We start from the raw sequence: 19,419 nt of genomic DNA, 5'->3' as shown, positions 1-19,419 counted from the left end.
GACTGCATCTTTAATTAACATGCTTAATGAATACTGGCCCTGGCCTTTATCAACTGGAAACTAATGATGATATGATATTCACTGTACAATTTATGCAGCTATTTGTTTGGCTGATATGATTGTGGATAATGAGGAAACTGTTCAATGAAACAAGCCAATTCATGGGAATTTATTGTGAGAATAACATGCAAATGAGCGCATTTTATATTCTAATAGCTGTGCATTTTGATCACCCTTATATATAATAGATATATTAGTTAATTCAAATTAATTGATTTTTATGCTTCCATAAGGGAGGAGCATTTAGTCGCACCTTGTCCATCTTTCTGTTGGGCTGTCAAACCCTTGTCCAGAGAAAAACTTCGAAACCAGTGAAGGTATATAAATAGATGGCAATGAGAGAATGTGGAGTACACAAAAACCATAATTCTATTATTCATATTTATCGAGTTATCTCACCAAAATCATTTTTACATAATCATTGCTTGTCCAGACCATATCTTGGAAAGTACTAAAGGGTTTTAAATGAAACTTGGTATGTAGACAGATGGTGATGAGAGAAAGTGCAGTGCCCAAGAACTATTTTCCTACCCATACATACTTCCTTAGTTATCTCCCCTTAACCTGTTATATTTTCTGAAATGGGTTCTTGTGGCCGTATCATGGAAAATAGTGAAGGGATTAAAATGAAACTTGGTATGATAGATAGATGGCAATGAGAGGAAGTGCAGTGCATATGAATCATAACCCTGCCTATTATAAGTTTTTAGTTATCTCCTATTTACCTGAAGTGATTCAAATGAAAATTGTATTATAGTAGGGAATTTACAAACGAATATTCAATCGAATGTTTGATATTCAAATGTCAAGATGAGTATTCAAATATTTGATGTTTTATGTTTGATAAAAAGAAACAAACATTTTGTCTAGGGTGGGTGTGTAAGCTTATTTATACTCACACTTGGACCTTGCCCATTCGGCGAGTGTTCCGTTAAGATTGTTAGTCATTTTAGGTTTTTGGAGCATAGTGCACAGACAGAATGTAACCCTGGTTAGAGCTACCCTGGTTCTTAAATGTGCACCAGTGTATAGTACTGTCACACGGGACCCCCATTTAAAGTCCCTCCCGAAAGACAATTAGTTTTTTTTAGTGATGCGACGATAGTCAAGTGTGTTACCTCAAGACCATGGTGTTGTGTTTACAACAAGAAATAACAACAGTTTTACGGTTTATTACTAGTACTTGAGAACAGTCATTGAGAACTTAACTACTGTGATAGCATGCAGCATGTAGTAGTACAGAGGCCTGGCTTATCAGCAAGAGGTGTCGCTATTGGCTGAAGTTAAATAAGCAACAGTTCTCCCCTTTCAAATATGAAGTCATAACATCATATATATCAATAAAATATTTCCATAATATTTTAAACTGTTTATGTTTCTCATCATAAAAATATTATTTCAACAGTGTGATCATTGATAAACAATACACATATTGTAAAGATATTAAATTAATTGATCTTTATATCTGATAAAATTAATCACAAATAGCAACTATTAATTAGCAACACTTGACTTCTCCAGCGTCATTTAATTAAGCACATTAATTTACAATGCCTTTTCACAGGTACTTCCTAATTGTACGCTTATCTTTCCCGCGGGTGCCTATTGCGTTGTGGATAACGACGTTCTTCGATCTTGGGCGGTTCATTATTATTACTAACATCTAGGGCTAATTGCTCTGAATATTGTGAATCGGGTAGAGTATTGAAATACCCCTGACCGCGAGTTAATGGCATTGATCCTGTTAACTCTGGTATCTCAGTTTGAGCCTTACTTTGTTCTATTTCGGTGGGCCGCAACTGATCAATGTGTCGTTTCCATGTGGCATTTCCAACAAGTACTTTATACATCAAAGGACCATCCCTTGATACCACAGTCCCTGTAACCCATTTCTTTTTCACGCTCGGCCTATAATCGCGCACAAGTACGCTTTGACCTAACTCAAGCTCCCTAAATGTTTGTTTTCCTGCTAATGACAATTTCATTTGTTTGTCTTGAACACATTGCTTTGTGTCCGGCTTGAGCAAATCAATCCTAGTCCTAATTTTTCGACTGAAAAATAGTTTTGACAGTATTTCGTTGGTGGTGGAATAAACAGCTGTGCGGTATGATAATAGAAAATTACTGAGTTTCAGGCCGAAATCATCAGTTTCGCCATCCATAGCTCGCATAGCAGATTTAATTGTAGCATTGAACCTTTCAACAAGACTGTTTGTTGATGGTTTTGCCGTGGCTGTTTTAATATGCATTGTGCCATTACTTTGCATGAATTTTGCAAAACTATCAGAAATGAATTAAGGTCCATTGTCTGTAACGCATTGTTTCGGAAGACTGTATCTTGAGAATATAATTCGCAATTCATTTATTGTGCGTTCGGCAGTAGTTGATTTCATTTCTATAACTTCTGGCCATTTGCTATGTGCATCGACAATTACCATAAACATTCGTCCTAAAAATGGGCCAGCAAAATCGACGTGTATTCGTTCCCAGCTACATAACTGAAAACACGCGATAATAAACGCTCGCGCTTAGTTTCTCTGTGAATCTGAGAACTTATGACCGGTAACTGATCAATTTGAGAGGTGTAAAACACTTCTTCAATATCATTGTCATAATTTTCGGCGGTCTAGACAAGCCATCTACGTTTGTATGTCGCTTAGTTTTCTTGTACTCGATATCGTAATGAAATCCCGACAAGTATAACGCATATCTTTGAACACGTGCCGCGGTGGTAACTGGTATGCTTTTACCAGGGCTAAAAATTGAAGTGAGCGGCTGGCAATCTGTCACTAGAGTGAAATGTCTGCCATACAAATAAGTGTAAAAACGTTTTACTGCTCAGTAAATCCCTAACGCTTCTTTGTCTATTTGCGCATACTTTGCGTCTTTGTCAAGGAATGTGACGTGAATGCTATTGGCCTTTCGGAGCCGTCCGGCATAACATGTGACAATAAACCGGAAATACCGACAGGATTGTAATGTGTTAGCACGGGCTCTGATGTGATCATGCGCTTCGAATCAATAAACGCCCTGTAACATTCATCTGACCATTTATACTTTTGATTTTTCTGGAGAAGTGCGTTTAACGGACGTACAACGGTTGCAAGATTTGGCAGAAATTTGTGATAGTAGTTTAAAACCCCAAGATAAGCCCTCAATCAAATTACATCATGTGGTACAGGTGTGTCCAGCACCGACTGAATCTTGTCATTACATTTCCACAATCCTATTTTATCAATGGCATGACCACAATATGTAACCTTGTCCTGAAGGAATTGACACTTATTTTTGTTAACTTTTAATCCATAATCACTCAAGCGTAATAACACTTTTTCAATGTTTTCGTAGTGTGATTGATCACTGTCCCCTGTGACAATCATGTCATCCAGTAAACACCATACTCCCGGAATTCCCTGAAGTATTGTGTCCATTGTGCACTGCCATATTGCTGGAAGTGAGGCAATTCCATACACAGACCGGTTATAGCGGTATAATCCCCGATGTGTATTGATTGTCAGTAGCTCCTTGCTGTCGTCGTCGACCTCCAAGTGTAGGTACGCCTGGCGTAAATCCAGTTTCGTGAATTTCTGTCCTTGTGACAGATTAGCAAAAATGTCATCAACACGTGGAAGTGGATACTTGTCCACCTTCAGCGCCTGGTTGACCGTGACCTTGAAATCTCAGCAAATCCTGACATCTCCCGTTGATTTCAAAACTGGGACGATTGGTGTAGCCCATTCGCTGGTATTTACTTTCGTTATTATACCTTGTCTTTCCAGGTTGTCAAGTTCTTTCTCGATTTTCGGTATCATTGAAAACGGAACCGACCTTGCCTTCATGAACTTGGGTGTGGCATTGTCTTTCAGCGTTAATTTCGCCTTGAAACCTTTAGCGTGACCAATACCGTAGCTGAATACAGAATCATATTTATTCATCATATTTGCAAAACGATCTTTTTGCGATTCAATGTTATTGACACGCATAACGCTAGTCCAGTCAACATTAATCTCACTCAACCAGTCTCTCCCAAATAAGGATGGTTTGTTGCCTTTCACTACACAAAGTCTTAAATTCTTCGTTTGATTGTTGTAGTCAACACGCACTATTGCAGATCCTACTTGCTGTATTGTTTCCCCAGAATATGATTGTAGCCTACAGTAGGGTTTGTCCAGTTTGATATTTCCAAACAATTGTTTTATGTTTTGTTCTGAAATAATGGTAACTGCAGACCCAGTGTCTAGTTCCATTTCAACCTGTTTTTCATTGATGACAGGATATAGGAGAATTCTCTATGTTCTCTCGCTGGTCACTTTGTTTATGACATACACACTGTCATTTTCCGTTTCGTCAATTACATTCACTTTTCTGGGGTTTGGACATATCCGTTCTTATGTGTCCCTTTTCACTGCAATTATGGCAAATTGCATTCTTTAGTCTACACTTGTCCGACTGGTGGTTTGATTTACCACAATGTATGCACCGTGTATTGGAATATTTCCGTTTTTGTTGTAGCTTCAATGTCACGTCTTTATGGTATTGTCGTTTACTCGGTAGCTTCTTTCCTTCTTTCCTTAACCTATCACGTAATGTGTTTTCGAGTTTATCATTGAATTCACGATGTTCTGCTAATCTCCTTATAGCGGCTGTGAAATCACAAATAGATTCACCTGTCGCCTGATTACGTTTATGAAAACGGATCCATTCCGCAATCACCAGAGGTTTGGGACATAACTGTGTCTTTAATAATTGACAAAGTTCCTGGTACGTCTTCTCTGCTGGCTTTTGGGGTGACATTAAGTTCCCCAACAATGCATACGTCTTCTCCCCCAACAGAGTTAATAAAGCGGCAACCTTTACTATTTACTACAAAGTACATGTCTAAACGCTCCTCATAAATCCATGATTCACTGTCACTGTTGAATGCTAGAAAATTCCAATTAAACCTGAGTTCGCCATCTTTATCAGAATTTCACGCACAAATGGATTATATTCCCGAAATAATTATACGTTTTAGTTAAGCATCCTCGTCGCCAATATGTTGTGTTTACAACAAGAAATAACAACAGCTTTAAGGTTTATTACTAGTACTTGAGAACAGTCATTTAGAACTAAACTACTGTGATAGCATGCAGCATGTAGTAGTACAGAGGCGTGGCTTATCAGCAAGAGGTGTCGCTATTGGCTGAAGTTAAATACACAACACACGGATCCGCCACATTTTGACATTTTGTCTACACCTGTGTTGTTGTTTATATTCGCTTGTCTTGTTTTTACAACAATTGATCCCTAACGCCAGAGGCGTGAACGTGATGACACCATACACATGTCACATGTTAATAAGGGACATATCGTTGGGGACTGTACAGTACCCCTAAATGAAAACTGGCTTTTAGACAAGTAACATCAGCTACCAAAGTGGTTTCATGGCTGCCAATTAAGCTGTGCAATATAGCTTCGAGTCACCGTTATGATATGAATGACATGTGCTAGTAATATGTGCTCTAAACTGTTATTCATGTTTCAATATAACTTTCATGCTTTGAAATATAACTGTATAGAATAGTGTTTAAGGACATTGTTATACAATTGATTCTCGTCCACATTTTATTTGAGTCAAAACTCAGGGTTATTATGGAACTAATCCCAGAGTAGGTTTGGTTTTTTCATAGTTATTTTAGTAGAGATCAATCCCAGAACAAGGCTGCACGTCCTACAGAATGACCCTCCGTTGGTGCATTACATCATTCAACCGGGTATTTACAATTATGGCCTTGTTTACAAATATGAATGGTGTTGAATTGAAATTAATTTGGGTTTTTGTTTGTTCTGAATATTTTGCATTATGTTGGATCAATTTTCTGTAAATGGGAAATTTCAGTGGCTAATTTTGAGAAAAATCAGCGTCCGTCTCGTGTACCGGCTACAACTGTAGCGAATATTTATAGTTTACTACAACTTCTAAAATATTCATTTTGGTAATCGAATATTTGAATATTCGATCGAAAGAATAACTAATAAATGTTCGAAAATCAAACTTTACCATTTGTTTGCATCCCTAGTATATAGATAGATGGCAATGAGAGGAATTGCAGTACCCAAGAATAATAAACCTACCCAGCAGTATAGTTTATTAAGATATCTCCCCTTAATCTGAAATTTATTTTCATAATGGGGCTTATAACTAATTGTTCTGGCTGTATCTTGGAAGGTTTCTAAAGGGAATTGGATATTATAAGGCCTTGTCATGCCAAAAATGTTGTATAAATTACCACAGAGTGGCTTGCTTTCATGATGATTGCGATATAAAGGAGTTGTTTTCACTCGATTGTTGTCTGTTAGCAACATTTTTCTTCATTTATCTTCTCCTTCTAAACCACTTGCAACCAAATGTTGCAGGAAAGTTCCTTAACTGACCCCATGCATTCCAGATGCAAAAAGATGAAAAAAATAGAACTTTTAAAAGAAAAAGAAACAACTTTGTAAATCTTCCTCAGAAACTGTAAATGGCCAGATTTCAAAACAATCTCACAGAAATCTTTCTTAAGTGGTAACTTATCTAATTCTTTTAAGCAATGTTTTAAGGGTGCCCGAGGGTCAGATTTTTCGATCCGGAACGGAAGAACATGATTGATATTTTTCCTTGCATAACTTAAACTATGAATTTGTATAAAAATTGACGTAGAATACGCACTTTTCCGCAGATATCACAATCAAAATTTCAAAAGAATTAAAAATAATTTTTTCTTAGTTGACCCATTATCATATTCCTTTAAGTTAAGTTGGTCCAGTGGAAGGGACTAGTTTTACATTGGCTTGTATAAGAAAATTTTTAAAAACCTTCCCCAAACCATAAAGTTGTTAAAGTCATCGTTGATAACTTTCAAATCTTTACTGCTCTTGAGGCCTTGTGGATACATTCTTCCACAGATTGAGACAAATATTTCAGCTGTGTTTTATATATCGGCAAATCATGAAATGGTCCACCTTTAAAAGTTTATAATGATGCTGTTTACAAGCTGTTAACTTAAAGAATATTCTGAATAATCAGCCCATTATGACAGGCTATAGTGATGCATGATTCTTGCCTCTGCATTTTGCAAGCTCATTCACTTGAGTTCATTCATTCAACTTATGTTAATTTTCCAAACTTGAGTTTCTTATATGATGCTACAATGCCTATGGTGGTGCCAAACATTTGTTTGCCTGTCCTTTTTGAATATAAAAACTAATTTTAGTATAAACAGTTGGTGCTGATATAATGGGCAAGCAACTGCAGCACTTAACTATTATGCCATCAGGTAGTTACCTCCCTTCATTTGAAAATAACACTTGTATTTCTGTTTTAACCTGGAAATGATAATAATAGTATACATTAATTAAGAAACAAATAGACTCTTCTTCATTCTTAATAGTCATAAGTTTAAAATTTAATTCCACTTGTTTTTAAGCTGTGTATTTATGAAAATCATATGTAACATGTCAAGATAAAATCTATGTTGTCAGTCTCATTTTCAGAAGTGAAAATTATCATCTATGCATTGATTTATGAATCAGATTTAAAAAATGAACAATTAGGGGCAAAGAAAAATAATGAAATTTATAATAATAAAGCTAATGCTTCTACATTTTGGTAGCAATGACAGGCATTTTGGTGAATGATAAATAGTGCCATTAACCGTCAGATAGTCTTAGTTAATCATGTATAGTTGTATCACAACCTTTTTTAGTCGAATCAAATGTAAGATAAATGAAAATATAGATTGATTATAAATAAACTGGTGTATTTATACTTTCAATAGGCACATATTATTTATAATCTCCAGAAGGCACTCATTAATGGTTTGAAAAATATATGTCTGTAAAGGTAGGATTTTTACTGATGGCGCCTATAATTATTGTCAATTGTTCTGTAATGATGTATCTGTTTATCTCAGAGAAAAAATTATTTACTCAGATTTCCCAGTTATGGCATTCTGTGAATCAATAACTAACTTGAGGTCTTTATTAATGAATGCATATTGAAAAGGTTCTTTCTGTTGGCAGATTTTTAATTGTATACAGGCATTAAACCTTAATTCGAGATCTCTGTCTAACCCAACTACTTCAGGAAAGACAACTCATGCGCCACAATCTCTGGACAACTCTTGCACCAAACTCTCTGGACAACTTTTGTGCTGCAATCTCTGTAATACCCACCCACCTCTGGTTAGGACAACTTGCGTGCCACAATCTTTGTCCAACCCATCCATTGTAGGGCAAATTGTGTGTAACAATCTCTGTCCAACCCACCCTGGGTAGGCCAACTGGTGTGCCACAATCACTGTCCAACCCACCCATTGTAGGGCAACTTGTGTGTCACAATCTCTGTCCAACCCACCCCAGGTAGGGCAACTTGTGTGCCACAATCGCTGTCCAACCCACCCATTGTAGGGCAACTTGTGTGTCACAATCTCTGTCCAACCCACCCCAGGTAGGGCAACTTGTGTGCCACATTAGCTGTCCAACCCACCCCAGGTAGGGCAACTTGTGTGCCACAATCGCTGTCCAACCCACCCTGGCACGGACAACTTGCATGCCTCAATCTCTGTTGAACCCACTCCGGGTAGCACAACTCGCGTGCCACAATCTCTGAATAACCCACCTCCGATAGGGCAACTCGTGTGCCACAATCTCCAACTAACCCACCCTGGCACACACAACTTGTATGCCTCAATCTCTGTTCAACCCACTGTGGGTAGGGCAACTTGTGTGCACAATCTCTGACAAATTCAACCTGAGAAAAACAACTCACATACCCCATTTTCTGACAAATCTCAGGAAGTACAACTCACGTGCCCCATTCTATGATAAACCCTTCCCGGGACCAGACAAACCATCCCATCAAGGACACCTCACATGCCCCATTTTCCGACAAACCTATTCTGGGAAGGACAACTCACGTGTCCCATTCACTGACAAACACATCAGGGAAGGACCACTTACGTGCCCCCATTCTTTGATGAACCATCCCATGAAGAACTATAAGTATCTATCATGTGTTTCCGGTATGGATAGAAATATCCGACCCAAAGGCATGCGCGTAAGCCGGTAACGAATACGCACTTTTGTACATTTCACCAAAAATCGCATGCGACGTTGTGTACTGATGTCATAAAGCGCAGTAATTTTAAATCACTATCGACGTCAAATAGTTCCTTTAAAAATCGCGCTTTTACGATTGTTTTTCTTCAATTTTAATTAAAAGTATTGTATACTTATATTTTTGATTGCGCTTTATTAAAATTGCATATAAACTTTTCATAAACCATACAATAAAAGAAAAAGAAGTGGCGCGTTGTTGTGCGTAACTCATCTTACTTGGGGGGTGTAAGACGAGATTTTCCAGCACCAGTCACATGATCGGAAACACATGTCCAGTATGCAAGAAAACTTGTGTGCCCCGTTCTCTGACAAACCAATTTCATGAAGGACAACTCACGTGCCCCATTCTCTGACAAACATATCCCGGGAAGAACACCACATGTGCCCCATCCTCTGACAAACCCATCCGGAAAGGACCACTTATGTCTCTCATTCTCTGATGAACCCATCCCATGAAGGACAACTCGCGTGCCCCATTCTCTGACAAACCAATCCATGGAAGAACAACTCACATGCAGCAATCGCTCACCATTCCACCCTTTGAATGACAACTCATGGGCCCCATTCTCTGACCAACCCACCTCGGGATGGACAACTTATGGGCCCCATTCTCTGAACAACCCACCTCGGGATGGACAACTCGCGATCATGTGCTATACAATCTCTGACATACCCATCCTTGGAAGACATGAGGACAAGATTAAATTAGCTGCTTAAGACAGGTGGCCACTTTATCCAGATAGGAAATTGCTGCCACTTATGCATTGTTTAAATTGAGGTCTTTTATATATCTTGTAAATAACAAATGAATGGCACTTCAATTTTATCAATTTAACCACCACCATCAGCAATTTCCAAGGCCATTGTTCTGTAAACTTTGGTATATAATTGTAGTATATTATTTCAAGCTACCTCCTGTGTCCCTCACATATAAGTATTGCATTAAGAAAACTGTGAAATGTTCTTATCGTTGGTGAGAAACACAGAAGGAATGATATACACATCTATTTATTTATTTCTTAATAGCCAACAATATGTACATTTGTGGAAAAACTATAGGTTGAATGACTGTGTTCGGATTAAAAACGCTACAACCGTTATGTTCCTTTCTAGCCACTTGGTAGCCAGTCATAATTGGTCTACCCTGGTGTAGTTTTTTTTTTAATATCAGTGCATTGAACAACGGAGGTGTTATCATTGGTCAATTAGGTTTATCAGCTCAGGCACTGGAAGGTTACTTGAAATAGTTGTTATTTCAAGCTCCCATCGGAGTCCTTTACATACAAGTATTGCATTAAGAAAACAGTTGGCCACTTAATGCATGTGTTTTAATGAGTAAAAACGTATGGGAGGAATTTGGTAAATTTGGAACAGCTTGCGCCTTCTTTCTCTTATTTCTCAGAGCATTGACATTAACATTACTAGAATGGAGGTACAATTAATGTTAGACTTACATCACTCTCAGTTGTGATTTTGTTATCTTGGAGTCTAGTAACATGAATGGAATGGCAACAGTCCTTGCATTTTGGTTAACAGCATTTTCAAGAAGAGGAAAGTTTCAATCAGTACCGTATTATATCATGCATAGGACGCACTTTTTTACCCCCAATTCTCGTCTTAAAAATTGCCTGCGTCCTTTCTATGCTATTAGAATTTCATCTGTTTTTCCCATTTTTTTCCAAGTCCTTTTCAGGTCGAAAATATCAAATCTTTTCAAATGTGCGAAGGTGTGAAAAACACCCGCTGTCTGTCATTAGAAATACATCAATAGAACAAACTATTGCGATGGTAATACCGTATGGTTGTTTGTTCGCACTTCACCCGACGTGCCTTCCACTGGCAAGGCTTATTACTGACACGCATTAATTATGCCGACATGCTTTAATCTGCGCAGCGACACGCCTTAACAAAACAATCATCAGTTTTGACAATACACAGTTGCGATTGCAACGGCTGCAACAGTTGCTACGGTTGACTGTTATTCAGAAGGCATGGGGGGGGGGGACTATTGCAACGGATGCAACGGTTGACTGTTATTCAGAAGGCAGTGGGGACTATTGCAACGGATGCAACGGTTGACTGTCAGTCAGAAGGCGTGTCGGGAATATTACGGCATTTGTATAAGTCTTATAATATGTGTGAATGTTCTCAAAATGTCAAGACTTATATCATTGTTGTGTACGCTAAATTACCGAAATACGACGATAATTATCGAAATACACAATACAGTTATAGAATTATGCCTTATATACAATTTTTTGTTTGTTTTTTAATTCAATATATGTTATAAATACTTTACCAACCTCAATTTTTCGGCTCCGATTTTGACATTTTTCCACTGCGTCCTATCTTATATATTAAGGATTTCTACCCGTTTTTTTCAACTATTATTTTGCCTGCGTCCTATCTATGCTAGCGTCCTATACATGATATAATACGGTATATATATTTGCTGTCAATAACCTACTGTTGTTTCAAAACCCAGTGTGCATCCAGACATTGGCATGGTGTAAATATTTACTATCACCATGAGCATTCACAGGGTGCAACAGCCTAAACAACCAGGGGAAAACAGGTGTGCTGGTCTACACATTTATACATTGTTTGCCATTTGATTTTTACTGAGCACAGTCTTGGCAGAACACTGCAAACTAAAGGATTTTATCTAAATATGCATTTATAAATGCTTCAAAAACATACCCCAGGACCCCAAGGGCAAATATTTGGCATGTAAATGCAACAGCATTATGTGTGACACTTATATTAATTTTGTAATAATATAAAAGGATTATAGGAAAGGGGTGTGATAAGTCTTGTCTATTATAATCCTGATTGGTTAAGCTCCTGATAATTGTAGTTTTGGTTCGGTGGGAAAATTATTACCCATCGTCCATTATAAGGATTTTCTAGATGCAACCTGTTGCCTGATAAATGACACTACTACCATATAAGTTGCCAAATGTAATTCAAATATGCAATTGGCTTTAAACAATAGTATGAGATGTACACAGAAGGGAGAGTATTTAATTACATGACTCTTTATGCAAACAAAAAATGATCTTATTACCAGATATGGCTTACATGTGACTTTAGTTATTGTGTGTGTATTTCAGGCAGTATGGCTGCCCGGAAGGCGGCCAGCTCAGTGGACATACGCCAGCCAAACGGCCCTCCTTCCCCATCACACAGTGCGCCTAGCCGGAGACAAAGGTTCTTCTCTAGCTTTCGTAAGAAACTTCGACCTTCAAAATACAAGGACAAAAACTCCAACATCGAATCATTTAGTGCAAGTCAGCCAAATATTTACAAAACAGTGTATAACACATCAAACATATCAACAGATGAGGACAACATGTCTGACAGCCAAACTCGCAATTCCTCACTCCATGACAGTCGGATGGACAAGAGTCTCAGTGACCCGGATACATCACCCCCAAGGTCAAGGTCACAGTCGGCCCTGGTAACCATGGAGACTGGGGAGGAGGAGGTGGATAGTGGCATTGCTGTCATTGAGCAGATCACTTCCTCACAGGTGAGACAGGTGTAGCTTCAACCTTTTCTTAAATTCCACTTGGTCAGTTTCAACTTTATGTCACCAAAATAATGCTTGCATGGTCTATCATAATTCGCTTGTCCAAGAGATAGTAAGAAAATATTCAAGCGATCTGCTTGCCTCAATCAAGAGCAAAAGTTATTACCAAGTGTACCAAAATACAAATTTTTTAGGTGTTTTCATGAACAGGGATTAATTTATAATTTTGATACGTGCAGATATTCAAAAATTTAGTGCAGAAGTTTTAAGATTTAATCAAGCTAATTGTGCTTTATTCAACTTTAAAGTATGCTCATATAGCTATCATGTTGGATAGCTTATCATACAGTATCTCATATTGGTTGGTAACAGATTTAACTACTGCTTGTTGTATTGTGTTTTACCATGAACCTGTAATGGTCTATACCGTGAGTATGTCCATGGCTTTAGCCCTCAGGAATAGAAGTTGAATAACTAAGAGTAGCAGTCGCAGTCAGATAGCCCAGACATGGATAAATAGCCCAGATCCATCTTGTTTAATAGGAAATCATACACTGTCCTATTATTTTCTCTCGAAATGACCAATCAATAGAAATCTGCCGGCGTTGGGCACACTTACACCATCAACACAGAGAAAAGGTACAAGGGAACGAGCCCTAAGATAGATATTTGCCAACTTTCTCCACTGCCATGATTGGCATTTAGGAAATCAAATTGTGTGTGAAGCAACTTGGGAGTATATAAAAGACTGTAATTGTGCGACGTTGACAACATTGACGGAGGAGGATGTTAACATGGTGCGGTTATAGATGTTTGTTGATGACATGGAGTTACGGCTAAGATTTCTGTGGAATTGAAATGTCAGTTAAGTGATATCAGAATAGTTTTGTGAAAATTATGCATTTTCAATTTTCAAAATAGGTAATCAAGAGAAAAACTTTTTTTCAATAAATTGCCAGTTCATATATTCAAACCTTTACCATAACCTAAAGCATGCTTTACAATAGTTATTTTTTCCTTCATTAAACTATTAAGAGGTCCTTATATGCAGCAAGTAAATTATAAATTTCAAAAACGAATTGAGTGGAGTAAATGGTACACAACAATTTGCAGACAGACGCTTTTGTCAGAGGTTTCAATAAAACAATGATAAAGAGACAGTGAATAACAAATAAAAGTCTGTTATAAAATACTTCTATAAAACTTCTGTAAAACAGTAAATATACATGGATGTGGATCGAATGGGAGTGTATTTTCAAAGAACAATATACTTAACATTTGAAGCACAATTGAACTTAAAGGTGAAAAAAATGTCAGGGGGAATATTGGACAGTTTTTGTAGAAATTTTACTTTTTGATTGGAAATTGTACCGAAATTCAAATCTGAAACAGGACCCACAATTTTTCAGTTTCTACAATCTAAATCTCTCTTATGCTTAGAATCAGACATCATTTCTAACTTGAAACGCCATTGAGGCAGTTTGTTTTTTTTATCTGAAACAGTTTTAAGACTATCTTCCATCTAAAACACACTTCAGACAGTTCAATCATAGGTTGAAATTTTTCATTCATCAGAATTGTAAAACAATACAAGACTTTTCTAAGAAAGTAATGATTTATTGTACATGGTTGGATAATTCAATATTCTCAAAGGAAAACCTTGGCAATGGCAAACATACAAAACACAAGCTGTGGATGCCTTCTGAGTTAATAATAACTAAATAGAATACTAAGGCACCAATTCTCAAATGAATATCTTTTAATTGCTGAAAACCAACTGTTTAAAACTGCTTCTTGGGCAGTACAAATTGATCGTCTTTTGAAAATGGAGATGTGATTTTATTTATTGATTGACAAGTTTGCTTTGCTTAATTCAGAAGTATATATTATAAATCAATACTTTCATATAAATATAAGCCTCAATTTATAAAAGATATCATTATTATAAAGCCTCAATTCATACAAGATAAATATAAGGCATCAGTTCATGCAAAATAATTGTTAGGCATCAGTTCATTAGTGATAAATTTCAAACAAGATTAAGCCTCAATTCATACAAGATAAATATTAGGCCTCAATTCATACAAGATATACATATTAAGCCTCAATTCATACAAGATAAATATTTGGCCTCAATTTATACAAGATAAATATTAAGCCTCAATTCATACAAGATAAATATAAGGCCTCAATTCATACAAGGTAAATATTAGGCCTCAATTCATACAAGATAAATATTAGGCCTCAATTCATACAAGGTAAATATTAGGCCTTAAGTCAAATAAGATAAATATTAGGCCTCAATTCAGTGTTCTCAATAAGAACTGGCTGCCGGCCAAAATGGACGGTTCAAATGGCAATAGGGCCGGTTCAAATTTGGAAAACTAAATGAATTTTCAGTAGAATAAGTAGAAGCTGGTCGTTTACTTTACAATTTGAGACGGTTCAACCAAAACTTATTAAGAACCCTGCAATTCATACTTGATAAATATTGACCTCAATTTATACAAGATAATTATTAGGCCTCAATTCATACAAGATAAATATTAGGCCTCAAGTCAAACAAGATAAATATTAGGTCTCAAGTCATAAAAGATAAATATTAGGCCTCAATTCATACAAGATAAATATTAGGCCTCAAGTCAAACAAGATAAATATAAGGCCTCAATTCATACAAGATAAATATTAGGCCTCAAGTCATACAAGATAAATATAAGGCCTCAATTCATACAAGATGAATATTAGGCCTCAAGTCATACAAGATGAATGTTAGGCCTCAATTCATACAAGATGAATATTAGGCCTCAAGTTATATAAGATAAATATCAGGCCTCAATTCATACAAGATAAATATCAGGCCTCAATTCATACAAGATAAATATTAGGCCTCAAGTCATACAAGATGAATATTAGGCCTCAATTCATACGAGGTGAATATTAGGCCTTAAGTCAAATAAGATAAATATTAGGCCTCAAGTCATACAAGATAAATATAAGGCCTCAATTCATACAAGATGAATATTAGGCCTCAAGTCATACAAGATAAATATAAGGCCTCAATTCATACAAGATAAATATTAGGCCTCAAGTCATACAAGATAAATATTAGGCCTCAATTCATACAAGATAAATATCAGGCCTCAATTCATACAAGATAAATATTAGGCCTCAAGTCAAACAAGATGAATATTAGGCCTCAAGTCATATAAGATAAATATAAGGCCTCAATTCATACAAGATAAATATTAGGCCTCAAGTCATACAAGATAAATATAAGGCCTCAATTCATACAAGATGAATATTAGGCCTCAAGTCATACAAGATGAATGTTAGGCCTCAATTCATACAAGATGAATGTTAGGCCTCAAGTTATATAAGATAAATATAAGGCCTCAATTCATACAAGATGAATGTTAGGCCTCAATTCATACAAGATGAATGTAAGGCCTCAAGTCATACAATATAAATAGTAGAGAGGAAATTGGCAGAGGGGAAACATGAAGAGGAGAAACAAGCAGAGGGGAAACAGGCAGTAGAGAAACAGGCAAAAGAGAAACATGCAGATGGGGATATGCAGCGGTGTAATATGCAGAGGAGAAACAAGTAGAGGGGAAACAGGCAGAGGAGAAACATGCAAAGGGGAAACAGGCAGAGAGGAAACAGGCATTAAAGAAACATGCAGAGAGGAAACAGGCAGAAAAACATGCAGAGGGGAAACAGGCAGAGAGGAAACAGGCAGAGGAGGAACATGGAAAGGGAAAATTGGCAGAGGGGAAGCAGGCAGAGGGAAAACATGCAGAGAGGAAACAGGCATTAAAGAAACAGGCAGAGGAGGAACATGGAAAGGGAAAATTGGCAGAGGGGAAGCAGGCAGAGGGAAAACATGCAGAGAGGAAACAGGCATAAGGGAAACAGGCAGAGGGGAAACAGGCAGAGGGGAAATAGACAGAAGAGAAATATGCAGTGAGGAAACAGGCAGAGAAGAAACATGCAGAGGGGAAACAGGCATCAGAGAAACAGGCAGAGGGGAAACAGGCAGAGGGGAAATAGACAAAAGAGAAACACGCAGAGAAGAAACAGGGAGAGGTGAAACATGGAAAGGCGAAATATGCAGAGAGGAAACAGGCAGAGGGGAAACAGGCAGAGGAGAAACAGGCAGAGGGGAAACAGGCAGAGGGGAAATATGCAGTCAGGGAAATAGACAGAAGAGAAACATGCCGAGAGGAAACAGGGAGAGGAGAAACAGGCAGAAGAGAAACATGGAAAGGGAAATAGGCAGAGGGGAAAGAGGCAGAGGAAAAACATGCAGAGAGGAAATAGGCAGAGAGGAAACGGGCAGAAGAGAAATATGCAGAGAGGAAACAGGCAGAGGAGAAAGGCAGAGGGGAAACAGGTAGAAGAGAAACATGCAGAGAGGAAACAGGCAGAAGAGAAACATGCAGAGGGGAACAGGCAGAGAAAAAATATGCAGAGAGGTAACAGACAGAAAAGAAACAGGCAGAGGGTAAACAGGCAGAGAGTAAACATGCAGAGGGTAAACAGGCAGAGAAGAAATATGCAGAGGGGAAACATGGAGAGAGGATACAGGCATCGGTGAAATGCAGTGGAGAAATATGCAGAGAAGAAACAGGCAGAAGAGAAACATGCAGAGGAGAAACCAACAGTTCGAAAACATGCAGAAAGGAAACATGCAGAGGGTTAAGATAGTGAGGGGAAACAGGAAGCATGGAAATTGCGGAGAAATATGTAAAGATGAAACAGGCAAAGTAGAAACATGGAAATAGATTAGGCAGAGGGGAACATGGAGAGAGGATACAGGCAAAGGGGAAACAGGCAAAGGGGAAATGCAGCGTAGAACTATCTAGAGAGCAAACAGGGAGAGGGGAAAATGGAGTGGAGAAATATGTTGGGGAGGGGGGGGGGGGGGGACATAAAGAGGAGAAAAATGGAGAGGGGAAACAGGCAGAGGGTAAATATGCAGAGAGGAAATATGCAGAGGGGAAACATGCAGTGGAGAAATATGCAAATGGGAAACAGGCAACATGGGACACATGGAGAGACAGGCATAAGGGAAACAGACAAAGGGGAAATATGCGGTTGAGAAATATGCAAAAGGAGATCTCTGGTATTTGCTTTGTTTCTTGAACCTGAACTATGCTCTTAAGAATGATAATCAAAATAATTGTTCTTGTATTTACTGCAGTTTAAACATTCACCCGACATTGTCTACAAGCATTTCAAGCACACTGAGCTATAACAATAACTTCTCTTCTTGGTGCCATGTCCAGGAATCAGAGTTTAGCTTTCATCTCTTTTTAGCTCAACTATTCGAAGAATAGGTGGGCTATACTACTCGCCCCGGTGTCGGCGTCCGGTTAAAGTTTTAGGGCAAATTGGGATTTTCACTTATAAGTCCAATACCCTACATTCAATTGACTTAATACTTCACACAGTTGTTCAGGGCCATCACATGATGAGGTTAGATAACTCCATATTATTCTTTACACAGATTATGGCCCCTGATTGACTATGGAACTTGGGTTAAAGTTTTAGGGCAAGTTGGAATATTTATTAATAACTTCTATATCCTTTGTTCAATTAACTTAATACTTCACACAGTTGTTCAGGACCATCCCACAATGAGGTTACATAACTCCATATTATCCTAAATACAAGTTATGGCCCCTGATTGACTTAGGTTAAAGTTTTAGGGCAAGTTGGGATTTTCACTTAAAACTCCAATACCATTCATTCAATTGACTTAATACTTCACACAATTGTTCAGGACCATCATCCAATGAGGTTACATAACTCTATACCCTTAATACAAGTTATGGCCCCTGATTGACTTAGGTTAAAGTTTTAGGCAATTAAAAGTTAAGGGCAAGTTGGGATTTTAATAAAAAAACCCATCTATACCATTCATTAAATGCACTTCATAAAATTCAAAATTATTTACGACCATCTTACAATAAGAAACATAACTCCGTTTTAAGCCTAAATACAAGTTATGGCCCTTGAATTATTTTTTTTGTTGTTTTTTTTAATTTCCTTTGAAAGGCATATTTGTATATTCTTAACCACATTTTCATAATGGGAATTCAAGTTATTTGAATGACTTGCGTCATTGTTTGGGTGGGCTGGTGGGAGGGCAGCATCAAAGTCACCTTATGTATCAAATAATTTTAGTTAGGTTTGACATAAAGAGACTAAACTTGGTATTATTACATCGTTATTGTATTCAAAGCGGCGTAGTTGAGCGCGCTGTCTTATGACGGCTTTTGTTTAAATGAGTATTGATCTAACTTTCCAATGGTTTTGAATTAAGATTTAATATTCAGAAGCAAAACAGTTTTTCTGGAGAATTAAAAGCAAGATTTTGTGATTATTTGCCCTTTGGGATTGAATTTTGTGACATTAATTGTATTTTACATGCTATGGCAATCTCACTGTGTGATAAAATTCTTTGAGCTGATGAAAGATCAACAAAAAATAATATTGCTATTATCATTATCAATATACTAGTAATGGAACCAACATGAAATCATATAAATCATAAATTAAAGGATTTGACATTAGTGGGTGGAAAGCTTAGGGTCATAACCTTTTGACCAGCGCAACCTCCCACAGAACCGAAATAATTTGGTTTAAAATGTTGGGGGAGAAGTTTGGTCAACTCTCATAA

The 19,419-nt window shown here is 37.4% G+C and overlaps 1 protein-coding gene across 1 annotated transcript in view; it reads left to right on the top strand.

Moving 5' to 3' along the window:
• The window catches only part of LOC128227818 (multiple C2 and transmembrane domain-containing protein 1-like), a 94,927-nt gene that overhangs the window by 12,053 nt on the left and 63,455 nt on the right, over positions 1-19,419 (top strand). Inside the window, exon 3 of the mRNA XM_052938687.1 lies at positions 12,315-12,733. Coding sequence (XP_052794647.1) covers positions 12,315-12,733 — 419 coding nt within the window. The remainder of the gene's footprint in view (positions 1-12,314; positions 12,734-19,419) is intronic.

Source organism: Mya arenaria, chromosome 3 (assembly GCF_026914265.1).
Source record: "Mya arenaria isolate MELC-2E11 chromosome 3, ASM2691426v1".
Classification (NCBI taxonomy): Eukaryota; Metazoa; Mollusca; class Bivalvia; order Myida; family Myidae; genus Mya; species Mya arenaria.
The sequence above is the reverse complement of the archived record's forward strand: the minus strand, read 5'-3'. Positions and strand labels throughout refer to the sequence as shown.